At 44.9% G+C, this 27,980-nt stretch overlaps 1 protein-coding gene across 1 annotated transcript in view; it reads right to left on the bottom strand.

The window, feature by feature from the left end:
* Positions 1–22,075, bottom strand: part of UBR5 (ubiquitin protein ligase E3 component n-recognin 5) — a 140,810-nt gene extending 118,735 nt beyond the window's left edge. Inside the window, exon 1 of the mRNA XM_048841402.2 lies at positions 21,768–22,075. Within this exon, the coding sequence (XP_048697359.1) occupies positions 21,768–21,829 (62 nt within the window). The 5' untranslated portion in view covers positions 21,830–22,075. The remainder of the gene's footprint in view (positions 1–21,767) is intronic.
* Between the last annotated feature and the right edge of the window lie 5,905 nt (positions 22,076–27,980).

Raw genomic sequence — 27,980 nt, 5'->3', positions numbered from 1 at the left:
ATCAACCACTCTCCTCCCCAAGTTCCATAGCCTCCTCACCCAGATGCCCAAGAACGCAAGGGGCGGGGGGGGAGGGGGGGCGCTCCAGGTACCCAACCGCTCCACCCCAGAGGACCGTCCAAGCAACAGAAGGTTGGCATTCAATAAGTTTTGAAGTGCAGTGTGGCCTTGTCCTCCTCTCCTCTCCCACCCCACCTGCTGCTTCCCTCCTTCCCCACCCCTCCCAGGCTACCTTGGCAGTTATCCCCCTATTTGTGTGATGAATTAATAAACAGTGCATGAATTTGAAACGACTATTGCCTCTGCAAGCGGTGATTGAAGGGGGGACGGGAGGGCGGTTGGCTTAAAGGGAAGTAGAGTGAACCAAGGGGGCGGGTTTTCATCAAGGAGAAACAAATAGAACTGTCACACCGTAGCCTGGTCAGCCATGAAACTGGTTTTCAAAGCTTCTCTGATGCGCACCGCACCCTCCTGTGCTCTTCTAACCGCCCTGGTGTCTGGCTGCGCATAATCAGCGGCCAGGCGATTTGCCTCAACTTCCCACCCCGCCACAAACGTCTCCCCCTTACTTTCTCAGATTCTGTGGAGCATACAGCAAGCCGTAACAACAATGGGAATATTGGTTTCACTGAAGTCTAACCGAGTCAGTAAATTGCGCCAGCGTGCTTTTAAACGTCCAAATGCACATTCTACCACCATTCTGCACTTGCTCAGCCTGTAGTTGAACAGCTCCTGACTACTGTCCAGGCTGCCTGTGTACGGCTTCATGAGCCATGGCATTAAGGGGTAGGCTGGGTCCCCAAGGATAACTATAGGCATTTCAACATCCGCAACGGTTATTTTCTGGTCTGGAAAGTAAGTCCCTTGCTGCAGCTGTTCATATAGACCAGAGTTCCGGACGATGCGAGCGTCATGTACCTTTCCCGGCCATCCCACGTTGATGTTGGTGAAATGTCCCTTGTGATCCACCAGTGTTTGCAGCACCATTGAAAAGTACCCCTTTCGGTTTATGTACTCGCTGCCTTGGTGGTCCGGTCCCAAGATAGGGATATGTGTTTCGTCTATCGCCCCACCACAGTTAGGGAATCCCATTGCAGCAAAGCCATCCACTATGACCTGCACATTTCCCAGAGTCACTACCCTGGATAGCAGCAGCACAGTGATTGCGTTAGCTACTTCAATCACAGCAGCCCACACAGTAGATTTGTCCACTCCAAATTGATTCCCGACTGACTGGTAGCTGTCTGGCATTGCAAGCTTCCACAGGGCTATCGCCACTCGCTTCTCAACTGTGAGGGCTGCTCTCATCTTGGTATTCTTGCACTTCAGGGCAGGGGAAAGCAAGTCACAAAGTTCCATGAAAGTGCCCTTACGCATGCGGAAGTTTTGGAGTCACTGGGAATCATCCCAGACCTGCAACACTATGCGGTCCCACCACACTGCGCTTGTTTCAGGGGCCCAGAATCGGCGTTCCATGGCATGAGCCTGCCCCATTGCCACCAGGATGGCCAAACTGCCGGGGCCCATGCTTTGAGAGAAGTCTGTGTCCATGACCTCATCATTCTTGACACCACTCTGCCATCGCCTCCTCGCCTGCTTTTGCAGGTTATGGTTCGCATATACTGCATGATCATGCGCAAAGTGTTTACAATGCTCATAACTACCACAGTGATCTGAGCGGGCTCCATGCTTGCCGTGGTATGGCGTCTGCAGGAGAGCAGAGTGGCAGCGGAAGCGGTGATTCAATGATGATGGTTTGCAGACCTACTGCACTGTCTGCTGCCAGGACACAACAGCTGAGTGGGCTGCATGCTTGCCGTGTTATGGCAAGACAAGAGCAGACGAGCAGAGCTGCAACGGAAGCAGCCCTGTGAGACCACCAGGAGAGCAGAGTGGCAGCCGAAGTAGTGGCTGATGACCTGCAAGGTGAATTCATGGGAGCAAGAGAGTAGAGCTGCAGCGGAAGCAGGAGCCCATGACAGACAACATGGAGAAATTCGCTACCGAGACAAGAGCAGGAGAGCAGAGTGGCAGCGGAAGCGGTGATTCAATGACGACGATTAGCAGTCCTACTGCACCGTCTGCTGAAAGAAATATGGCGCCCGCACAGAAAAAAGGCACGAAACCATTGTCTGCCATTGCTTTCACGGAGGGAGGGGCAACTGACAAGTACCCAAAACTACCCACGACAATGTTTTTGCCCCATCAAGCATTGGGAGCTTAACCTAGAATTCCAATGGGTGGCGGAGACTGCAGGAACTGTGGGATAACTACCCACAGTGCAACGCTCCGAAAGTCAATGCTAGCCTCGGTACTGTGGACGCACTCTGCAGACTTAATGCGCTTAGTGGCGGGGGACACAATCGACTGTATAAAATCTCTTTCTAAAAATCGACTTCTATAAATTTGACCTAATTTCATAGTGTAGATATACCCTTTGACAAGGTCCCTTACCAAAAGGTCTTAAGCAAACTAAGAAGTTTTGGGATAAGAGGGAAGGCCCTCCCATGGATCGGTAACTGTTTAAAAAGAGAAAACAAAGGGTAGGAATAAATGGTCAGTTTTCAGAAAGGAGAAAGCTAAATAGTGGTTTCCCCCAAGGATCTGCACTGTGACCAGTGCTATTCAACATTCATAAATGATCTGGAAAAAGGGGTAAACAGGTGGCAAAATCTGCAGGTGATACAAAATTACTCCAGCTAGTTAAGTCCAAAGCAGACTGTGAAGAGTCACAAAGGGACCTCACAAAACTAGGTGACTGGGCAACAAAATGGTAGATGAAATTCAATGTTGGTAAATGCAAAGTACTGCACATTGGAAATCATAATCCCAACTATACATACAAAATGATGGTGTCTAATTTAGCTGTTACCACTCAAGAAAGATCTTGGAGTCATTGTGGATAGTTGCCTGAAATCATTGGCTCAATGTGCAGCAGAAGTCAAATAAGCCAACAGAAAGTTAGGAAGCATTAATTAAGGGGTAGATTTAAAAAAAAAAAAAAATCATTATTCCACTATGTAAATCCATGGGACGCCCACACGACTATACAACATGCCAAATACTACATGAAATTCCGGTCACCCCACCACAAAAACAATATACTAGAATTACAAAAGGTACAGGGAAGAGCAACAAAAATGATCAAAGATATGGAACAGTTTCCATATGAGTAGAGATGGAAAAAATAGACTGTTCAGCTGGGAATAGAGATGACAAACGGGATATGATAGAGTCTACGAAATTGTGACTGGTGGGGAGAAAGTGAATAAGGAAGTTTCAGAGTAACAGCCGTGTTAGTCTGTATTCGCAAAAAGAAAAGGAGTACTTGTGGCACCTTAGAGACTAACCAATTTATTTGAGCATGAGCTTTCGTGAGCTACAGCTCACTTTCGTGTAGCTCACGAAAGCTCATGCTCAAATAAACTGGTTAGTCTCTAAGGTGCCACAAGTACTCCTTTTCTGAATAAGGAAGTGTTATTTACTCCTTCACATAAAACAAGAACCAGGAATCACTCAATGAAATTAATAGGCAGCAGGTTTAAAACAAACAAAAGGAAGAACTTCTTCACACAACACACAGTCCACCTGTAAAACTCATTGCCAGGGGATGTTATGAAGGCCAAAAGTATAAGTGGGTTCAAAAAAGAATGAGGTAAGTTTCTGGAAGTTAGGTCCATCAATGACTATTAGCCAAGATGGTCAGGGATGCAACTCTATGCCCTGGGTGTCCCTAGCCTCTAATTGCCAGAAGCTAAAAGTGTGGATGTCCAGGGATGGATCATTCTATGATTGCCCGCATTGTTCAATCCCTCTCAAGCAACTGGTATTGACCACTGTTGAAAGACAAGATACTGGGCTAGATGAATCATGGCCATGCTTATGTTCTTATGAAAATTCTGAGGAGTCCATCTGAACTAAGTGTGCTCCAATCCTGCAGGGACAAAGCAGGACATTCCCTACAATTGCTATTCTAGGCTGCTGTGGTTTCAGAAAATGGCACTGAGAGCAGGAAGACTGTTTCTCCTTTTCTTCCATTCTGCTTGGATGCTAGAAATTGGAACACAAGAGAAACAGGCTGATTGGAATGCAGAGAGGTGAGGAATTTGGAAGGTGGTGGAAGGAGAGTGTATAGAATCTATTGGATGGAGAAGAGCAGAGCAGGAGAAGAGCAGAGCAGGAAAGGAGGCGGGTAAAGAGGTTGTACAGATGCAGAGGGGAGGGTGTTGGGACACAAACAAGGGTGCAAAATGGAACAGGAAATCGGAGCAAGAGACAGGATGGACTGGTTGGCTAGAAGCAGGGAGGACACATAGTCAAGAGGTAGATAGGTTGCACAGAAGAGGCAGACAGGCTGTGGGCACATGGGTCTATAAATACTACAAAACAGTCACCTCTGGAACCTGGAATTGAATCAATTCTTACCAAGTCTCAACATTCCTCTGACGTCAGCAAATAGCTGTGATACCCACCAGCAAAGTATGTGCCTCTATCCCCCTCTAGTAGAAGTCCACATGGCCTCTACCACTACCACTTACACCATATGATCAAGAAGAGATAGAGGACTGTACTGGGGATCTTAAGATCCCAAACCTGCTGATGACCTAAGATCACTATTGTTCCATATGACGGTGTTTTTTTTAAAAATGTTAACATATAAAAAAAGCTAGGAAATTATATTTAAAAACCTAACATTAAAAGAATGTTAAGATTGCTAAGCCAATTGTTTGAAAGTTAGGAAATCCCAAAATTAAGGTTGCCCATGCAACCTTAATTCAACCTCCTTGTGCATAGGCATCATGATATATATAGCCTTTAAGCATATGATCACATACTTATTTTCCCCAGGACCCCTGCCTCGTTTAGTGCACAGTATGGACAACACTTTGGGAATGAATCAGAGTTGTGTAGTGAATGACACTGTTTCTGTAGGACCCCCTGCCTCACTCGTTGCAGAAGTTTGAAGGTGGGTAGCGAATGAGGCAAGAGACAGCAGGAGGAAATAGGACTGCCTCACTGTTAAGGAATTTGAACATCACACTGTAGAACTGGATTCTAACCCTGCCCCCGCTACAGAGTTCCTATGTGACTCTGGCCAAGTCACTCACACTTAACCCAAACTTTTCATGGGGGAATCACTAACTGTGCACTCCTCATTTTCTAGATGCCCAACATGAGACACCTGGGGCCAGATTTGCAGAAGTGCTGAGCACTCACAGTTGCAACTTAGGTCAACAGGAGCTGTGCTTTGAACATATAAAATACTAAGCACTCTGAAAAAAACCTGAAGTGTCATTACTGGGCTTTAATATGAATGAATATGAACTTACGGGAAGGGGGAAGCAGCTCACACCTTTAAGTCATGGCTTCAAGCTAGCCGCAGAATTAGGCCAACATCAAAGCATCAGTTGTACTTAGTTCACATTTGGAAGGTTCTCTCTGTAGAAAGTAGGGATAGAGACTGGGGGAAGGGGGGGTAAATGAAAGCTTAGATGATAGAGAATATGAATGTCATGTAGGCCAATAAATACATTATGTGGGTTGTATGTTTGATACCCCTGCTCAAAGAGAACAATCCAGGAAGAGGGCTTATGAAAGTGACAGCACCTTGAACCAAATTCATCCTTGGTTCAACCCACACTGAAGTCAAAAACACAAGGCATAAAGTTGGTCCCTGAACATAATGGAGACTTTTAGAACTGCACAGGTACTTATGTGGTATACTTGACAGACTATTTAACTTTCTGACTCCACCTTTTCTTTAGCACACAGCACAGAAATTATTTCCCAAAAGGGAAAATAGATAAGATTATCACTTAGATCAACATCCGAACATACTACACTAAATAAAACAATCTTTACAGATCTATAGTCAATATAAAACCTTATTCCATCAGATGGCATCCCTTCCTTCACAGTAGTCAGTGAGCCTCAGTAGTAGAGTGCTGTTAGTAACAAGAACACAGTGGCAACTGGTTTAGGGAAAAGCAGGCTTTTCAAGATCTCCTCCAATAGAGTACACATGCAGTTTTCAATTATGAGTGTGCTACAGTGCCACAGGGAAACAAGATACCGGTTCAGGGAAGGACCAGATTTTCAAGTCTCCCCCCACTTTCTGGAGGTGACATGGGTGCAAAGAATTGAATAAGTTACTGAGGACTACAGCTATCCCCAGCAGTCTGAATGTCAAGCAGTGTACTTGTGACATATGGAGCCTGGTGGCCTGGAGCTAAATGTGTGAGAGAAACCTCAGAAGCCAGGAGCCACCTGCAGATACACTTTGAAGTTCCAGTAATAGGGAATTATGTAACATATCCAATTTTTTCACATCCACACCTAAGTCTTTGGTAGGCAAGGGCATGTTTATGGATTATTTTAACATAATTCCAAAATGTACTAAAACCCATATCTTGTGAAACTTACAAACTACTTTAGGACATGATGCAATAAGGAGGGTAACAAAACACCTTGATGAAAGGTATGAGCAAGAACAGACAAAGGTAACATCAGTAAGGCAATGTGGATACTCAGCAAAGCCTAGTGCATAGCATAGGGTATATGCAAACGGAGAGGTTCCCCCCCCCCCCGATAAATTAGCAAATGATTTGTTCAGCTACTTTCTTCTAGCCTACAGCATAAGTGTGTATCCATAGAATCACAGAATATCAGGGTTGGAAGGGACCTCAGGAGGTCATCTAGCCCAACCCCCTGCTCAAAGCAGGACCAATCCCCAACTAAATCATCCCAGCCAGGGCTTTGTCAAGCCTGACCTTAAAAACTTCTAAGGAAGGAGATTCTACCACCTCCCTAGGTAACGCATTCCAGTGTTTCACCACCCTCCTAGTGAAAAAGTTTTTCCTAATATCCAACCTAAACCTCCCCCACTGCAACTTGGGTTTTTAAACAGCGAGAGGGCAGTGGATTTGCAGATCACATTCTTCAAGCTAGAAGATGATCTTGAGAGGACTGGTCCTGCAAGCATGGTGGTTTCGACACATTTGGTTGGCTTTTCACAGGCACTCTATAACGAGGTGGTATTCCCCTTTAGGGGCTGGGGAGCCTGAGGTAAGCCTGTACAGTTCTGAGGCACAGTTCTTTTAGAATAGATGATTGGGCCTGGCAGAGAAGGCATCATCAGACCAAGCTAGGAATGGGTCAGGTGACTGCCTGATGAGCATCTGATTCCTATAAAGGCTGAAAGAGCTCACTCTCAGGGCTTGTCTACACTACCCGCCGGATCGGCTGGCAGCAATCGATCCAGAGGTGGGTCGATTTATCATGTCTAGTATAGACATGATAAATCAACCGCTGAGCGCTCTCCCGTCAACTCCGGTACTCCACCAAAACGAGAAGCACAAGCAGAGTCGACGGGAGAATCTCAGCTGTCAACTTACCACAGTGAAGACACCGCGGTAAGTAGATCCAAGTACATCGACTTCAGCTACTCTATTCACGTAGCTGAAGTTGCGTATCTTAGATTGACCCGGCGTGGTAGCGTAGACAAGCCCTGAGAAGGGGGACCCACAGAAAGCAGGCTAGTTCCAGGGGCAGGCCCTGGAGAAGGTGAACTGCCATGCAGATACTCTATAGGAGAACTCGGAAAGTGCTGCCAGGAGTAGCGAAGCTCTGGAAAGAAAGCCCCGGGTCAGGGGAAAGGCAGCTATTGGATTTATGCTGAACTGTTTTACTTTTGGTGTTTGCTAAAGATTGTCAGTGCAATGAATAAATGGTGCCTAAAAAAAGGGACTGACCAGACCCTGGGCATGGCATTTAATCATTCCAAGGCTAGGGAGACAGAACAGCAGCCTATACACACTCACAATCATTAAATGGGAGACATCACATCCTCTTCTGGATCATATATATGGTTGTGTATTGACCTATAATCCAGTCCAACAATATTATCTTAAAGGTACGTTCTGAAATAGTATAGGACGAAAAGTCAGTTCTACTTTTCGGATGAGCAAAATCCTCCAAATCCAAAATTAACCACCTCAACTCCACTTTCTCAACACCAAAAGCAGGTGCAAAAGCCTCTAGTCTTCCTAACTTACAAATACAATAATACAATTGTGAATACAAAACACAGCAGCACATAGATGATCAATGTAAGAACAGTCCAAAGTTAAATTTATCAAATTAAACCTACGGACCATTGTTCTAACTGCAATATTACATTTGAAAATAATTCAGTAAGTCTCACATTTTTAATTTGCTTTAAAATGCAGCCAAAATACAACAGCCAGTATTGTTATGCTGCAGGAATGAGGGAGACTTGTTGCATAACGTGCATTTGGGAAGCTACAGGCTACATAGTGCCTTGATTGTATAACTAAAATCTCTTTCAATTGCTAATGGTAAAACTGCATCATCTAAATATAGAATGTTTAACAAAAATCATTTTCTGTTTTATATATCACCAGATATTGCAACCTTGTTTTAGGAGGGAAACAGAGGGGAAAACTGTTTAGGAGACAGTGCTGGGCCACAAAAACAAGCAGCCATACTTTTATCAGAAGTGGGATTTCAGGCTGAATGACTCAAAACTGAAAAGCCAGTCAGCCTCTAGGATGAATAGGTCACTGTACTACTTTGCCTGCATTTCCCAAAAACTGATTATTTCCCCTCTTCATCTACCAGTACAGCAGCCACAACATTTCCAGGTGCTTCCCCCACAGTCTATCCAGCCTTCTGGTTTTTTGCCGAGAAACTCATTAAGCATCACACTATATAGCTCTTGCTTCATATTGTGCCTGAAGCCATACTGTTTAGGGTAGCAATCTTGGCAGATATAAGCTGTCTCAACCTGCTTTGACTGAATCACTGGCCCTGCACAGAGGTGCAGTTTTTCAGCAGATATTAAAAACTGAGGTACTGGTCACTCCTGGGAACAATAACTTTTTGCAGGAGTGGGACTGTTCTGATCACATTACATTCTGGCTACCTATTTTCCCACCGTAACAAAATACGGTATTGGATACCTTAAAATTCTTTGCAACATTTCTATGTACTGTTAAATAGCTCCAGAGTTCTATCCTACAGATGGGCACATTTCAGAAGTGGGTGAAACAGTCCTGACAGCAAAGCCTACGAAATGCTATATAAGTAATCCAAAGGAAAAAAAATATACAAATGAGATGGACCACTATGTGTCCAGTAGGAAGTAAAAAGAGGGAGCCTCTAAAAAACAAAACAAAACAAAAAAAAAACTTCTGCCATTATACCACTGAATAAAAGCAAAAACAATTTTTTCTTTAAAGTACTTTTTAAAAGGTGACCAAGAAAGGTCAGGGTGGAAGAAAAGGTCCCCATACTTTGCTTCTTTATGCAGTATAAAGAAAGCCTGAAATTTGGGGAGAGGTAATTTTTTTTCCATTAGAAATTCAGATTTTTGTCTACCCTCTTTAACCTGGAAGACTCTACAGGCAATTGTTATGAATAAGAAATCGGACACAATATAAATGAAATCTGAGAGGGGAAGCTATTATTATTTGAAATGTTTAAAACATGTGTTTGGATAACAGTTAAGAAACACTAGAGAAAAGTGTCAAAGATTTGACATCTTCAACCCCTTAATATTACGGGATGAGAAAGCTCGTAATCCATATTTCAAATCTATGAGTGCAGCAAAATCCGGGAAGCAGAGACTTGATATTTTTGGTATTTCAAAAGAACAAGCAGCAGGTTTTGGGGTCTTCTTTGAGGTGGGGGTTAAGTTTTCAGGAACTTTACACAAAATAGAGAAGACAATTTTGCATGTCACCTATGAAGGGTGATTTAAAATTTTAATCTAGTTGTAAAAATTGAACAATTTTTAAATAATTTGTAGGAAATCTTCATTTTACCTGTTTGTTATGGGGCCAGATCGTCCTCTTACCTAAATAAATAGCAAGACTCATTGACTTTAATGGTGGCTGAATCAGGCCAATAGCTTGTGACCAAGGAAGTGCCACTCAGGTAAATGCATGAAGGTGGCTAAGCATTTTGATGATTGTATTAAGATAAGTTATTAGAAAATTTAGTGCAACACAGACACTTATTTGTACATATTACGTAGTGTCAAACTGCAAGGGGGTGAAGTTTAATACTAAAATCCAATTAAATTATTTGTTTAGTCTGATCACTCCCAACCAGCAGCAGGGCCTCATTGCACTAAGTTTGGAGAAACATACAGAAAGACAACTTCGGTCTCAAAGAACTTACAAAAAGACAAGAGATATAAAATGTGTGTGAAAGGGATATATAGCATATAAGTAGTCAGGGCAATGACAAGCATAAATTTTTATATATATAAAAACTGAACAAAGACTTGGACCTACTATCACTCTGATGATTTTTTTATATGTTATATCCTTCTCCCCGACGTTTTATGGTTTTTGTCATCTATTTTTATGACAAGAACTTCATTTTAGGTTTAAGGATATTTTGAGAGAGTACCATTCCAGCTGGATAGGAAAAATGTGTTTCATTCCACAGGCTAGTGGGGGGGAAGGAGGTGGGATCGGAAAGAACTGTTGAAGCAGGAGTGGATAAAGTGCAAGGGAAACTGAGGGGGAAGAGAGAAGATGGCAAGCAAAATAATAAGCAGGGAGAATTAGATTAGGCAGAGGAAGAGATGCTGCAGCAGGAGAGGTTCAAGATGAAGAGACTAACAACTACTAGCAATACAGCACATGAAAAAAGAAATCCAGAGTCTAAGTTTGAGCTGAGTGAATGATATTAAGAGGCAATGCAGGATCCTCCTGGCTATTACTGCTGATTCCCATTTGGAAGGGAGGCTGCCAAGGCTAGTGTCCTGGGAAGTGACGAAGAAGTCTGTTTTACATTAAAGCACTACTGGAATACAGTAATAATGGTCCTAAATTACCCACATCTTCGGCTGTGGCTAGTACTGGCTGCTTTGAGTAAAGAGCAGCAAACAGCTTGTGCATGTGTGTTTTTCTACACAATATTTTGTATTAAAAGATAAATTGAGAAATTATGAAAGTCTCCCACCTTCATGCTTCCATCTGCTAAGTTACAATTCTATTGTCACAAACTAAATCAGCAAAACTGAACGTCACACAGCAGTAACACAGTAAAACAGCAGTGATCAATTGCTTCTGTTGACTCAGCAAAGAGGTATTAAAAACAGCAAAACATTTTGAAAACTCCCTTTGTAACTGGTATTCTTTAGTAAAACCATTTTATCTATGTATGGTATTACAACTAATTCATTGCAGTTGTCTTTTAAAACTTGCAGTTGCAGGTTCTCACTGCACTCCTCCTACAGTTTGACCAGCCTTTAAAAAAATAAATAAATAAAAAGGCATTTGGGAGCATTAACCTATTCCCAATGTAAAATGTTTTTGAAAAATACAAAATGAAATGAGAAAACCAACTGGAAGAGGAGGGGCAGAAGACACTTTGGAAAGATCATTTCTGTCAGGAGAAGGGAGCTGGAGCAATAGGGCATGGGGAGAGCCTGAACCAAAAACCTGGAAAAACGAACAAACTAACGTAATTAATTTCCTCAATTATTTTTAAATCTACAAAGAAATCCTTAGGAGCCATTTTACAACATAGTTTTGGTGGGGGTTTTTGAATAACAATCTTGTCCCAATCCACATCTATCAAACTAATAAGTACAGAGAAAGACAATGCATGCAAAATATACCATTATCTTAATCAAAGGCCCATTTTGTAACTGCAATAAGATTAATTGTGTAGTAGTGTTGATAAATGCACAAACTGTTTGCATTTGAAGCATTTCTCCTCAAGCCCCAACACACCTAAGATGTACAGCCTGTCCTGTCTTAAGATTTAATTATCTAGACTTGGCAGGAGAAGGGCTGGGGGGAGAGCACTCTCTCATTCATCAGTAGGAAAGTTCCCTGGGCAAACGGGGACCAGCAGCAACAGAATGAAATGCAGAATTGAGACAGTTCTGCTTTGCTAAAAGACTTATGTTTCTCAACAGGCATGGTAAAGGCAAACTCCATATTTAAGTTCTGCTCTGCAATTAGATTCCCACACAGGCAGTTTATTGAACTTATGTACATCCAACTGCAGCATCAGGACCTTAGTAAACATTAGCCACCGATGGAGGATACAAAAGATGGGGCTGGTCAGCAGGATTGAGGAACTACATCTTAATAAGCCTCACAACTTCCCCAACAAGTGCTATGTTTGAATCTCAGATGGGTTGGAGGTACATTTGTAGTATGGACTTTGAGTAAACAGATTTAGCTCTTCAGCAACATTTTTCAAACTGTGTTACAAATCTTTAGTGTCACTTCTTTTGAAGGTGAATGTCATATCCTATGTGGTTTAGGTTCTACAACCTGTGGTTTTCACATAGAAGCCACTCAAAGAAGCAAAAATGAGAAAAACTTCAAGATTAAATAAACAATCCTTCAGATCCTGATTTTGTTTTGGAATAGTTAATCACCATCCTGAGCACTACGCTTGTATCTTGCATCTCCTTTCCCACTTTTTGATTGTGTCTTTATAGATCAGCATTTCAAACATGTAACAGACATCATCCTGCCACATACAGGACCTAGTTGTCTTACAATTCAAAAATGCATGAATAGTGATAAAGCCAACTACATATTTATTTATCTATGCTCTTGTATAAGCTTACAAATGACCAGTTTAAAACAATCATTATGAATAGAGGTGCTTCTCACATATTCACAACTTTCAGAAATTTTCCATGTTTTATCTCAGAAAGTAGGTTTTTTGTGCAACAAAATCCTGTTATCTGTCTTCTGAATCAGTGGGATGGTGCCGGGAAAATATTTCTCCAACTTAAAAGGTTCTGCCAAAAAAAGGATGGCGGGGGGAAAGAGTGGATACTTGGTATGCAGGTGAGCCATTGCTTTAATGAATTATTTCAAAATTGCTTAATGACCACAGACTCTTCATTTGAGAGGGGTATTGCTCCAGGTTAGACACAATGCAGATACATGTACAATTTGAACTGCACACTTCTCAAACTTGTTAAAAGGCAGTCTTTGCCTTAGTTGTTTGTTGCCGCAACTTCCATCTTCTTGTCCCCAGACAGTCCCCCAATCTATTCATTCTACCTACCTAAGTTTTATTCTACTGCCCATCACTGTAGTATATGACACCCAGATCCTCACCGGTATTTAGACTAACTTCCACTAAAGTCCATGGGGTAAATCTCTTTGAGATTCTCAGCCTGATTGCTTTCCATGTAAGAAGTCTCCTGCAAGAGAGACTTCATGGAGTCTCTGACATGGTTTTTTAAAATATTCTGTGCAATTTAAACCATTCTAAGGGGCAAGGAGGCTGTAGAGCTGATATGTGGTGCGGTGATAAGAATAGGCTATAACAGAAATGTTTTGCAAACTTAACTACCGAGGATGCTAAGAGTGCAACCACTATAAAAGATGAGCATTCTGTCAGTTACCCTGAACCCCCATCTGTGATATATATAATACACATGCCCCACATTTAAGACAATATTATAATTACAAAGTCATAATTGTAAAAATAAGTATAGCTGCAACACACTGGAAAACTGTAGTATTTAAGTATACTGTTTGGGTGAAGCAATGTATAGTTTACATTTATGTACAAATTTCTTTCATTTTTGTATCTACTCTATCCCTCTAAATAGTCTTTCTAGTTACTAAGAACATATGATCACACACAAAATCTGTCTTAAGCCTAACTTGTGGATTTATGGCACCAAATTTATCATATTACAAATTCATTCAGTATGGCAACTAAAGCAACTGTCATCAGGAATTATTTTAACGTATGACAATATACTTAGTATGTTGAAACTAACCACATTAGTATACGTGATTAGTTGGTTATAGGTTAAGTTTTACAATGAATTAAAACATTGCAAAAATATCTGTACTAGTCACAAAAATCCTACTTTTGTATATGATCAAAATCTGAGTATTTTTCTGATTTACGTATCTATCCTCAAGATGTGGCCAATATAATCTCAATCCATTGGGCTAATCTAGCAAGACTAGTAAACACAAAGTCTGATCCCAAAGGCAATCCTAAAACTGGAGGATGGAGGGGAAGGAGGACAAGGGATTGGAGAATGTGTGTGACCAGCCTGCTACCCAGATAAACTCTTCCGCTGGCTCTGCTCAGCTACTTGCACCTTAGACCACACTTTGGGAAGTGTATGCATAGCCAATTATGCATTTGCTGTCCTCGAAATCAAGTTTGGGGTGCAGTGGCTGAGCAGAGCCTATTACTACTGACATTTAAGAATAGGCCTTCTCCCCCCAAACCCTTCATTCCCATTTTCAATCTCAGGTTTGAGATGCCACTCAGAAAAAGAATTCAGTTTGTATATGAACATCAGATTAGAAGTTTGTCCTTGAGGAAAGTACACAAAGTATGCATACAATGCAATTTCACTTTAAAAAAAATCTTTAACAACCCAAGTGCTAACATGACTGCAGAAAAGTTGCATCAACCATACTTATTTGACAACTGAACTAGAGAACCAAGTTGTCCATGGACAAGTGTCAATTAAAAATTTATTTATTTTTGCAGTCTGAGGCTATGTCTACACTAGAAACTTCGAAGTGCTGCCGCTGGAGCACTCCCACGGCAGCGCTTAGAAGCGAGAGTGTGGTCATGCACTGGTAACCCACCTCCACGAGGGGAATAGCTCCGAGCGCTGGGAGCAGCGCTCCCAGCGCTTAGAGCCTGTCCACACTATGCTCTTGCTGCGCTCAGGGGGGTGATTATTCATTCTCCTGAGCCAGCAAGTTAGAGCGCTATAAAATGTAAGTATGGAAAAGCCCTGAGCTTCTATAAAAGTCCTTTACATAGTAAATTTTGCGACTACAGAACTAAGAAAGTGCAGACAGAGCTTTCTGAGTATTTTAACTACAGTGGACTCTCAAGAATATAGCCAATAGCAGCTAAAACCGAGAAGTTGGTGAACTTGCTACATGACTTACCCTTAAAATAAAAAAAAACAAACAAACAACATAAGCCCTAATTCATCAGTGCATAAGTCAACAATTGCTTTCTACCTGTGGTCCCTGGACCTCTAGGGGGTCCGCAGACTATGTTTAAGATTTCCAAAGAGGTCCGGCACCTCATTCAACATTTTCTAGGGATCCACAAATGAAAAAATGTTGAAAACCACAGCACTAACAGCTTGGAGTTTGGACAAAACGTCTCCTATTGGCAGGCTATTCCACAATTTTACATTATAGAGATTCTTGTAACTTTCTTCTGGAGTATCTGGTACTGTTTGACCACTATCATAGACAGGATACTGTGCTACACAGACCAAAGATCTCAACTGGTACAGAAAAGTCTTTATAGTACAAAGGTTTGCATACTGCTGCCTGCAGACCATTAGCAGTCTGAAGAGCTGGTGGTCATATGGCTTCTTATCTCCACCTCCTAAATTGCATTAGGGAGAACTACAAATATACTGAATATTTTCTAAGTCAGAAATTGCTGTAGTTGCCAGAGACATTGTGTAATCATGAATGGATGAGGAGATGATCGACAGGAGTATCTCTATTAAAACACAGTTTACCCTATGAAAGAACTCGAGAATTCCTTCTACCCCGATATAATGTGACCCAACAGAACATGAATTTGGATATAATGCAGTAAAGCAGCGCTCCAGGGGGGAGGGGTGCGGGGGGGCTGCACACTCTGGTGGATCAAAGCAAGTTCGATATAACGCGTTTTCACCAATAACGCGGTAAGATTTTTTGGCTCCCGAAGACAGCATTATATTGGGAAAGAGGTGTACAAACCATTACAGCATTTCAACAATTTTTATCTTATCTTCAAAAAATAGTTCTATTATGCAGTTGTTTGTAATTAAGTACTGTTAAACCTTTTGGGATAAAATGGTGGATTCTGGCAACAAAGACTGGTAAAGGAAAAAAATTCTACAGGTATGCAAAGATAGCTCTGTTTCCAGAAAGTGATTATTAGTATTAAATTAATCCTTATATAATCAATTGCATACAAACTTGGGTCTGTTACAGACAGGGGCATACAAGTTTTATTGTTTACTGCCTAGAAACATAAGCTACAATCAATGGCCAATACCTAAAAATGTGTATGAAGTATTGTAAATAAAAGTTTACCATCCCACGTCATCACACCGTATTGGTTAGCTTTCACAACATACAGCAGTCTAAGAAATCAATATCCTTGATCTTCTAACAGCAGCATTATGAGGAGTTTTAAACAAATTTCTAATTTGTTTTTTCAAAGGAGGGGATTGTTCTAAGACTAAGCTTTTCAGATACTGATACTTTCCTCAAGACAATAAATAGATACAGTAAAACCTCAGAGTTACCTCGGGAATGGAGGTTGTCCGTAACTCTGAAATGGTCTGCAACTCTGAACAAGATGTTACGGACTTCAGCGGAGGAGTTCGGGCTGCAGCTCCTGACTCTAGGGGCCGCCAGGACTCCCAGGCTTTAGATCGGGGGGGGGGGGGGGCGCCACTGGAGCATCACTGCTTTAGATCTGGGGGGGGGGGGGGAAGCGCTGGAGCTTGAGGCTTCAGCTCCGCTGCTCCATTCTGGTTTCAGCCCCGCAGAGGGCAGCAGGATCAGGGTTTCAGCCTTCTGCTCCCAGTTTCGGGTGTTAGCTATGAGCGGGGGGAGGGGGGGAGCACTGGGGCTGAAACCAGCACTCCCCTTGTAGCTAAAGCCCCAATCCCCAGCGCCCTCCACCCCCACCCCCGGCTAAAACCAGGAGAGGAGCTGCAGGGCTGAAGCGCCGATCCCCAGCACGTGCTCCCCACCCACACCCCCACCGACACACAGAATCCATCCCTGGCATTGGTCCCCTCAACCCCACACTGAAACCGGGAGCAGATCCGTGGGGCAAAAGCCCCAAGCCCCAACACTCCACCCCGGTCTACAGCCCTGAGCCCCACTGCTCCCAATGGTCAGAAGCCACAAGCCCCACCTCTGCCTGTAGCCCTGACCCCAAACACACACCCTGCGGCTGCAGCCCCAACACAGTACATTATTTGCTTTTTTTGGTCTGCACTGCTGCCTCATTGAGGACTTCAGGTTTCACAGGGTGTCTGGTAGACTGGTAAATCCGTAACTCTGGTGTTCATATCTTTTAAATACAGTAGACCCTCGATGTTTTATCGTAACTTATTACAGGAGGCAGACATGTCATTCCCATTAAAACTTCTGGATTAAGTTTTAATCCCATATGCATTTAAGAGACTAAGTCCTTCAAAACAAAATCCCAACACAACTGACTTGTAACTAAAGTCTTGTCTACACAAGAAAGTTACAATGGGTAAAAGGCTAATTAGAGGTCATGGACCCACCAGTTCCCTGCCTCTCCCCAGATACCCTTTCTGCATCAGCGAAGGAGCGCCTGTGGAGCCATACTCCATGGAGGTACACACTGCATCCATGGTGTCCAGCCCCGGACACATTAAAACGCTACAAAGCAAAGGGATACCCCAAGTATATTAATATCTTTACTGCCAACTGTCTCAGTAGCTAGGCACTTCTGTTTTAAAAATTAAAGCCATAAACTATTGTGTCACCTGTACTCTGCAGAAAGAAAATTTCTAGATCATCAAGTTGCAGACTGCATCTTGAATTTAAATTTATTCTATTTGGTCTGCAGAGGAGAAATTGTTTGGGGAAAATCTCCAAGTCACCTATTTTTCTAACAAATACACTACTGCTCTGGAAAAACTTCATTAGTTCAATTCATCCTAAAGAAAGATGAGCAAATCAGTTAATCGTTTCAAAAAATGAATCCTAATACGAGCCCCACATATTGCCTTCCTTTTAAACACCATCTTGTACTTTGTTTTCTCCAGAATAAACAGCTTCTAGACAACTACTGAATACCTTGAATAAGTTATTTTAACAATACTTCAACTTCTATGAGACAGTACTAAGGGACACCATCAAGGTGGACTCCAGTTATTTTAAAAAAAAAATTAAAAATCAATTTCAGGTACTACAACTGTTCAAGTCCCCTTCCCAATTTTGTGGGTTCTACAATCATTTCTTTAAAATCATTTCTTTCCTTTCCCCTGTTATTGGGTGAAATGCCTACTCAGATAAAGAGGAGACTAATTATGCTGGGGGAAATTAGTGCAAACTATATGCTAACTGCAGTCAAATTCACAAAGTGAAAAGATTTTTCCTCAAATTTCAGGTGTTACTTGTAACAATAGGAGGTAAAACATTTTCAGAAAACAGTGCTCTTTTAATTGACTTTGCCTCCTTCATACATTATGTCTGCTGCTCTAAATTTACACTGGTTAAATGCCTTATTTTAAGATCTGAGACCATCCAATATCTTGATTCACAGGAGAGTTACATGTGTAAATTCCTCATGGTTCAACAGGAAATATATCCCAAATATTAAATTTAAACACTTGATACTCATCCATTTATGATTTCAGGAGACCAACTTAATGTAGGGGTTTTTTTGCACAGAGTATTACAGTGGGCTGTCAAAATGGAATTCTGCTCACAAAAATCAGATCGAGAAGTAATTAAAAGCTGCAGTGGGGATGTAGAAAAGTGACTTTGCCTGCTGACAGTATTCATGGTAGAAAGAATAGCAAGTCTAGAAAAAGAAAAGCAAACTCTATAAAATGGAAAAAAGATGTGGAAAAGCATCTTACAGCTCAACAGGAATTTCTAAATGCATATTTATGTGAAATCACAAGTATAAAGCTATCTAGGCCCTGTTATATTGTCACATTACAGCGATAAGTAGTACTGCTATAAACAAAAATGAATTGGCATTTCCTGAATAACACCCACCACACAAACCCTATTTATGAACCCCTTTGAATTCAGTGTTACAAGTTCTCATACACATTTACCACATTTCTAGTAAAATTATGTTTGTGAAGAGGATACTTACAATTTTCTGCTCAGATCAAGAAGAAACTTGATTCAACAGAAGTCACTACTTAATAGCACTTTTACAGCTTTTTTTCTATGTATTAATTACCACATTTTTTGGAAGCTTCCTGTACTAAATAAAAAAGTCTTAAGGTGCTGGTGCTGTGGTAAAATAAATTTAGGAAGTGCCAGAAGGACTGAAGGGTCATATTCAGTACAGATAACTGAGGGGCACACACCTTGTAATTCTTGTAGACCAAAAGGCAAACACCATTTGCACATACTGGGAGCTTCTTGAATTCCTTCATTCCAGGTCACAAGCTCCCCTTGTGCCATTCATCTCTTTCAGCAGCACCACACAACTTCCTCCAACCCCTCCCTCACGTTGGGACTATGTGTACCCTCCTATACTACCACTACAACACACCAGGATCCCTCAACCTCCTCCCTGCCAGGGGTCTGTATACCTCCCATTCTCCATCTTCCCACACCAGAGTTCCCCAATCTTCTCCTCGTGCCAGCTGTCAGTTCTCTGTACCGTCCCATTACTCCTTCCCCCTATGTCAGAGGTTTTGTGTTCTCCCCATACCAGGGTCTCCTAATCGCCCCACACTAGAGGGTCCAGAGTGCTCTCCTCATTCGTCCGCCCACATTCCAAAATCCCCCATTCTACCACCCATAGGAGGGGCTCTGTGCACATCTGCTTTCCTCTTCCACCATAGCAGGTACCCTACACTGAACGCCTCTTTCCCTACCCATTCCAGTGTCCCCCATTCACCCTACCCCCAGGGGCTGTGCTCACACTCCTATTCCCCCCACTGTTATTTTTCCTTGTCTGGGAGGAAAAAGTCATTCAATGTATTAAGATGTTAAACTCTGCTGGGAGGACACACAGAGATGAGCCAGGTATATTGTTATGCTGGAAGGCATTAATGGGTGTCGTCAACCTGTTTGATATATAAATAATTGCAGAGGTGCTTTTTTAATTGGATAGCTGAGACACCATATATCTGCCATTTTTCCCCTCTCATTTTTCCAATTTTCCCCCAAATCACTAGAATTCCGGCAACTGACCCCTAGCACTTTTCTTGTTATTTTGGAATTGATCAAAAGTGGTGTTCAAAACTTACTGCATTACTGAGAAACAGAGAAATGCAGGTTAGCCTTCACAAGCTCAGCCAATAAACAAGACAGGTGATGTGTTAAAGCAAAACCTGGAGCATTCCTTCAATACACTTGGAGCAATGTGCGTAATTACATGCTGAATAACAGTCTCATCATATTTTTTAAAAACATGCTGGCTCTTTCAAGATCAAAAAATCTTCATATACCAGAAGTTAGGTGAAAGAATGGAAATATCCCAGCACTGTATCAGTGCTCACCTTCTCCTGCAGGAAGCAACTGCATGCCATACAAGAACGCATTACTGTGAAGGAGGTCAATCTCCCAGCAGTAGTTATGCCGCCTCTTTTGGGAAGCACATGACAAACAGTGTCCTGTAAGATGTGTCACTGGGTCACTCCAAAAAAGTTACACCCAACTGACAAGCTTCAGGTCAGGGCCCCCTTTTATCACTACAAATCTCTCCTTTCTGTTTAAGGTCAAAGATGAAGCAGTTTGGGTGAAATATGATCCTTAAAATGACTTACTTTCCTCACTGTAAACATTAAGCCCCCTGAATCTCAAATGTTGTTTAATGGAGGCATTTCAGCACTCTCTTTTTTCCTACTCCAAATTACTCAGTGAGACATGATCATGGAAGCAGCCTAGATCTATGCTCAAACCTGGGAGGCAGCAAAGGACGGAAGTCCATAACCAAAGGCCCATACAGCCTGATAAGAAAGAAGATTACTTGGATTTCCACCCTATAACTAAATCTAGGACTTCTCTATTATGAACCACAAACAATTTGACAGGGAATTAATATAAGCTGAGAATTTATCAATTCAGATCCTATTAAGATTTTATATTTGTGAAATTTACTAGCTGCAGAAAACTCTATTAATAAGGATTAGAAGAAGACAACAGAGAATTCTAAGATGTCTCACACCTCTTGACATTTAAATAAAAGGTTTCCTTTCTTCCCCAGGCCTGTTTTAGTTTCTTCATAACTTGCATTTTTCTCACCATATTCTAAAATACAATTGTAAAGTTTCCAAACACCACACTCAAAGATGCAATGTGTTTCCATGTCTCTCTCCCTTGCCTGAGCTACCACAGTCAGCACTTTACAGAACAGCCCTTTTCAAAATAAAAGCCTAAAACCCAGTACAGACATTTATATTTATCCCACTTTATACTTCCCTCCCCGTCCTTGTGTATGTTCTATCATTTTCACCCCCTACCTCCCAACCGCATCGTCTGTCAATTCATCGTTGATTTATATGGACAATTTTTTGCTCCTCCTCAGCCTCAGCTCAGGAGTAATGATAACCCACTTCTCAGATGGGGAGCCTGGTACAACCCCGGTGTCCCCTGACCAGTGAAAGCTGGGCGGAGAGAGGCGGGGAAGGGAGTGAGACACTCACTCGCAGAGGTCACGATCTCCCAGCACCCAGAGTCTGCGGTGTCCGGGGACTATAAGGAAATGACCATGTTTTAAACCGTGCAGCTAGGCGCCTCCCCTCACCGTCCCCGCAGAGAGGGGGCAGGGGGAGAGAGAGTTGACCCACCCCTCTGATAACCCGCTTCTCTGCCCGGTGTCCAGTGTAACTCTTCACCGACCCCGCGGACACCCACACGGCGAGGCTTCCTCCCCTTCCCAGAGCTCCGCCACACGCCGCGCTCCAGCCGCCAGACACATGGGCCCAGCCCCTCCCCTCACACACGGGGGCCGGGCCGCGCCCCTCCCCTCTCCGCCTTGCGTCCCCCTCAGCCACATGGGCCTCCCCTCACCGGTCATTAAGCTGGTCCTCGGTGCCCGGCAGCGGGTGCACCACGAAGTGGATCGATGTCATGTTGCGCTCCCCCCCCCAGAGGCAGGCAGAGGCCAGGCACACAATGGGGTGGGGGGGGCTCGGCGTCTCCCCCGGGGCGGCGGGGGCGCTCGCACCCGCAGGCAGAGTCCTTCCCTCACCGCAGCAACGCGACGCGGAGCGGGGTGCGGGGACCCGAGACGGCAGCGTCAGGAAGAGACTCGCTCCGCGCCGCACTCACACACGCACCGCCATCTTAACTTCCAGCGGCCCCTTCTCCTTTCTCCCTCCCCTCCTCCTTGCGCCGCGCCGGGCTGGGCGGGGCGCTGACTGACCGACCGCGATGCAAGGCGCGCGCTTACTGGCGCCTGGGAGGCCCATCGGCAGTGTGTCTGTAAGGTCGTAGCGGATTGGGCCAGCTAGTCTGTACAGCGCGAGTACGTCGGACGTGAAGTACGTGGAGACCACGTGCTCCTGGGAGAAGCGGTGGGGGGTGGGGTTGCGGCGCGGTGCCCGCTCCGGCGCGGGGGAGGGGAAGAGGAAGAGGGCGCGGCGGCGTGGCTCGCTATGGCTGGCGGGAGGGCGGCTGGCCCAGTCACCCGTGCTCGGCTCCCGGCGGCAGCTTGAGGCTTCTTCCGGCCTGGCGCGTCTGGGCGCTGGTCCGCCCCAGTGCTGCCTGGAGGGCTGTGCCGAGAGGGTGACCCCGGCACTGGCGGGTCGGGGTTCGGGGCCTCCGCTCTGCATCCGCCTCGGGCGGCGTCTCCGCGGGAACGCTGGGAGCCCAGGTCGGCGGCGGCTGGAAGGCGTTGCCACACGGGAGTCTGCCGCACGGGAGGGGCGGGCTGCCCGCTGCGGTCTGGGGGGGGGCTAACATCAACAGGCGCTAACTAACGACACTGACCACGGTGGTCTGGACGCTTAAATACTTGTGAGTGGAGCAGGCTAGCGATTACAGTGGCGTTTGCCAGCTAACCAGTAGCTAATACGGCGACAGCGAGTCCAGAAGAGGCCTACTCTCTGACTTGGGATGTCTTGAAGACTTTTCCAACCGTCAGGGTAGCAGGAAAGAATACTCTTTTTCTTTCCTTGCCCCAAGCAGCTGTAATGTGGGGACAGTTTAGCCCTGTTTCAGTCATGCTCGCTGGACAGGGAGGGTGAGCCCGAAACATAACTGAAGTGGTGTTAAAAGCTATCCACAGCCGCTTTGGGGAGGGGAGCGATATTCAGTCTTGACTGTGGATCGAGCCTGAGATGTTGCCTTTCAGCATCTAGCCTAAGCTTACTGTTGCTGTACCCATTTGTAAGGATCGATAACTGCACTTTGCAAAGACAGCAAAAGGGCTACTTTCACCAGCACTAGAGTCAGTTAAATAGGATTTCCGTCCCCACGATTGCAAACGACATGTATTTTCAATGTGTGTAGTCAAGTGCACTGACTTGTCACAATTTAAAAAGCATTTGTTTAAAACATTTAGATCATTCACACCCTGGGTTGCCAACATGGAAAATTGTAATTTAGTTGGTCAGCAGTTATAGTGCTTGCTGTTTTGTTCATTTGATCAAAAAAAGTTTCACTTTGGTTTATTTCTTTTATTGATCATGCTTCTACACACCAGAACAATGTTGCAATGTGTAGTTGCAAAATCACAGGGCTGCTTTTTTTTTTAAAGTAGGAATTTCCACAGTGGAATAAACATGTGGTCTACTAGTCTAGTGTGCTATTTCCAACACAAGCCACAGCTGTGTGTTTCAGAGAGTGGTGTAAGAACCCTGCAGTGAGCATATGTGAGGGAAGAGATTCCACATAGTTCTCAGCCTGATCTATTAGGTATTAAATGTTGTGCTGTAAGGCTTAAGTCAATATCCCCTTCCAAAAATTCTTGATCTCCATGAATATCCGATCCTTTGTCCATATTAAAACAACCTTCCTCTAGCATTTAACAGAAGGGTGTTATAAAAATGTCTTTACAAAACCAAAGTTTTGTCCAACTCTCTCTAACATCTCATCTACACAATGATTATATCCTCTCCTCCCTTGCTGGCTTATGATGAAAATGGCTCAGTAGACTGTGACCCTTGTCTCTAGAGAAAGAAGGGTTATGTGGAGTGTCACAGTGAGCCTCTGAGGCTAGCGAAATCCACCAGGAAACGCGGGACCCACGGAGGCAAGGACAGAGCTTTGTCACAACTGGTGTCAGGAGTGGGACTTCATTCACAGCGTGGCGGAAGAAAGAGGTTTAAAAAAAAATGCACTGGGGTTTTGGATTTTTTTTGTTTGTTTGCTTTGTACCACAATGGAGGAGGTGGTAAGAGCTTTGGTACAAGCCACTGCAACCCAGCAGGAGGCCACCCAGGTTCAGGCAATGGCACAACAGGAGTCTATGCGGCTACAGCAGGAAACCAATCAACTATTTATGAGCCAGGCGACCCAAGATCGTGCCCTTTTGAGAGAGGTGGTGGACCAGCTGAAGATCCTCACCACCCAGGCCCGGGGGTCTGACGGGACGCGAACCCTGAGGGCCACTGGTTGTCTGACAAAGATGACATCAGGAGATGACGTAGAGGCATATCTCCTCTCATTCGAAAGGACTGCTCAGTGTGAGGCGTGGGCCAGCATTCTCGCCCCTTTTTTGTGTGGAGAGGCCCAGAAGGCCTACTTTGACTTGCCTGCCATGGATGCCACTGACTATACCCGTCTGAAGGCAGAGATCCTAGCACAATCAGGGGTAATGGCAGTGGTAAGGGCCCAGATGTTCCATGAGTGGAAATACCAGGAAAACAAACCCCTGAGGTCCCAGCTATTCAACCTCATACACCTCGCATGGAAGTGGTTACAGCCTGAGGTGTGCAGGCCGGAGGAGATTTTGGAGACCCTGGTCATCGACCATTACATGCGGGGACTGCCGCCAGATCTCTGCAAATGGGTAGGTCAGAACAATCCGTCCACATACAACGAGATGATCACACTGGTAGAAAGACGGATGACAGCCAGGGAACTGACCCGACTACCCAAGGAAGGCCCCTTTCGAAGCAAGCACCCAACCCCAACCCTGGAAGGTTGGGCAGCCAAACCCCTGCGGAGTCCTAGGTGGAAGAAGGGTGGGGCCGAAAACGAGCGGGGACCCCAGAAGAAAGGGATTGGCCTGAGTGGGGGGAATCCTGGGACTAAACCCCCTAACGCCCAGGATAGGGGAGTGATTAAAAGCAATTATAGATGTTATGCATGTGGGGAGTGGGGACACATAGCAGCACAGTGTCCCAGCACCAAGGAGCCTATGCAATGTAACTTGGGGGATTGGGAGGTCCCATGCTCCCTTATCCACCTCGCAGAGGTCGCATTAGCCCCGCATAATTACACCAGGCCAGTGAGGATAAATGGAGCAGAGACTACAGCGCTTGTGGACTCTGGGAGTGCTATCACCCTCATATCGGGTAAGCTGGTAAAAAATAGCTGCTACAAGCCAAACGTGTAGCAGTGACGCGCGTGCATGGGGCCGTGAGCCATTACTCCACCATCCCAGTGGAGTTCCCAGAGGTTCAGGGAAACCCCATTGAGGTGACCGTGGGCGTAGTTCCTAAACTCCCATATCCAGTAGTCATTGGGAGGGACTATCCAGGGTTTGATAATTTACTGCCCCTGGAGAGGCTGGAGGGAGGTGGGGACCCTGAGGACAGCGACTCGTCACCAGGGGAATGTCAACCCCCAGTGTTCGCTGAGATTTCTCAGGATCTGTTCTCAGCCCCCCGAAAGACTCGGAAGACAAAAAAAGAGAGGACGGCCGTGAAAGCCTTGGGAACCCAGATCCTGACCCAGGGCCAGAAGACCTCTCTAGTAGGCAGATAGACACCAGCAGCCAACAGAGAAACTTCCACCACAGAAAGTGAGCCAGAAGCTGCCCCAAGCCATGACGGCGGCAAGCCATTGGAAGAAGCAGAAGCTGGCCCCTGGGAGCATAGGCAGGTTAGTCCCGGGAGAGAGACTTTTGGGTGGGACCAGGCGGAGGACCCCACATATGATAACGCCAGGAAAGAGGTGGCCGAGATCGATGGGATACCTGTGGATGGGAAGGTCCGGGGTCCCGGACCTTACTTTATAGTGAAGAAAGATCTCCTATACCGCATGGTGCAAATGCAGGAGCAAGAGATACAACTTCTGGTGCCACGAAAACATCAAAAAGTCATATTGAGTCTCGCCCACAGTCACCTGTTTGGAGGACACCTAGGGGTAGAGAAAACCCAGGCACGGATCCTGCAGAGGTTCTTCTGGCCAGGAGTACATGAAGATGTCCGGCGATACTGCACCTCTTGTCCGGAGTGTCAGTTACATAGCCCTCGCCCACACTTGCGGGCTCCTTTGATATCTCTTCCAATAGTAGAGGTTCCTTTCGAATGGATAGCCATGGATCTGGTAGGGCCCCTAGTAGGGCCCAACATGTGCTTGTTGTACTGGACTATGCAACCCGGTACCCAGAAGTTGTTCCCCTGCGCAATACAGCTTCCAAGACAATAGCTAAGGAACTAGTACAGATCTTTGCCCAGGTTGGGTTACCCAAGGAGATATTGACTGATCAAGGTACACCTTTAGTGTCCAAGTTGATGAAAGATCTCTGTTCATTGCTCCATGTATAAGCCCTACGGACTTCTGTATACCACCCGCAAACAGATGGCCTTGTGGAAAGGTTCAATAGGACCCTCAAGGCCATGATCAGGAAAGCGGTGAGCCGGGATGGGAAAGATTGGGATACCCTATTGCCTTACCTCATGTTCGCCATCCAGGAGGTTCCGCAAGCCTCCACGGGTTTCTCTCCATTCGAACTACTATATAGGCGCCACCCTCAGGGCATATTGGATATAGCCAGAGAAGCCTGGGAAGAGGAGCCAAATCCCAGAAGGAACATAATTGAGCATGTACTGCAGATGAGAGATCGGATAGCCTGAGTTACGCCCATTGTACGGGAGCACTTGGAGAGAGCACAGGAGACCCAACGAACCCATTATAACCACCAAGCGAAGCTTCGACGGTTCCAACCAGGGGATCGGGTGATGGTACTGGTGCCCACAGCAGAAAGTAAACTGTTGGCCCAGTGGCAGGGACCCTATGAAATAATCGAAGCCGTGGGAGAGGTGAACTATAAGGTGCAGCAGCCAGGCCGCCGGAAATTGGAGCAAATTTACCACATCAATCTTCTAAAACCTTGGCACGATTGAGAGGCATGCTTAGTCATGCAGGAGACCCTTCCCCAGGAGGATAACTTACATGAGCAAGTGAGGATATCATCCGACTTGACGCCAATCCAAAAGATCAAGGCAGCTGACATGATTAATCGCAACCGAGATGTGTTCTCTACAAAACCAGGGTGGATGACTGAAACCTATCACCATATCCGCACGATCCCTGGAGCCAAGGTAACATTGAGACCCTACCGAATCCCAGCAGCCAAAAGAGAAGAAATCAAGGCCGAAGTAAAGAAAATGTTAGCATTAGGGGTTATTGAAGAATCTTATAGTCAGTGGTCCAGTCCAATTGTTCTAGTGCCTAAACCTAACGGTACCATGAGATTCTGTAATGACTTTCGCCGACTGAATGAAATATCCCAGTTTGATGCATACCCCATACCGCGCATCGACGAACTGGTTGACCGACTGGGTCGTGCCCGATTCTTGACTACACTGGATCTGACAAAAGGGTACTGGCAGATTCCTCTGACTAAAGAAGCTAAAGAAAAGATAGCATTCTCCACTCTGTATGGACTATTCCAGTACACCGTCCTCCCTTTCGGGCTACATGAAGCCCCAGCCACATTCCAGCGCCTCATGAATAAGCTGCTGCGCCCCCATACTAGTTATGCAGCTGCATACCTAGATGATGTCATCATCTATACGCCAGACTGGGGAACCCACTTGGAGAAAGTTGAGGCAGTACTGTGCAACTTAAGGTGGGCTGGCCTCACTGCTAATCCCGCTAAATGTGCCATAGGGCTAGCAGAGGCTAGGTACCTGGGATATATTGTGGGAAGGGACATAGTGAAGCCCCAAACGAATAAGCTAGAGGCAATTCAAAACTGGCCCCAGCCGACCCGAAAGAAGCAGGTCAGTGTGTTCCTAGGTTTGGTAGGCTATTACCGACGTTTATTCCCCACTTCACCACTAGGGCAAGTCCCCTAACAGACCTGGTGAAGGCCCGAGGTCCAGA

Source organism: Caretta caretta, chromosome 2 (assembly GCF_965140235.1).
Source record: "Caretta caretta isolate rCarCar2 chromosome 2, rCarCar1.hap1, whole genome shotgun sequence".
Lineage (NCBI taxonomy): Eukaryota > Metazoa > Chordata > Testudines > Cheloniidae > Caretta > Caretta caretta.
This window is presented reverse-complemented; position numbering and strand designations above follow the sequence as displayed.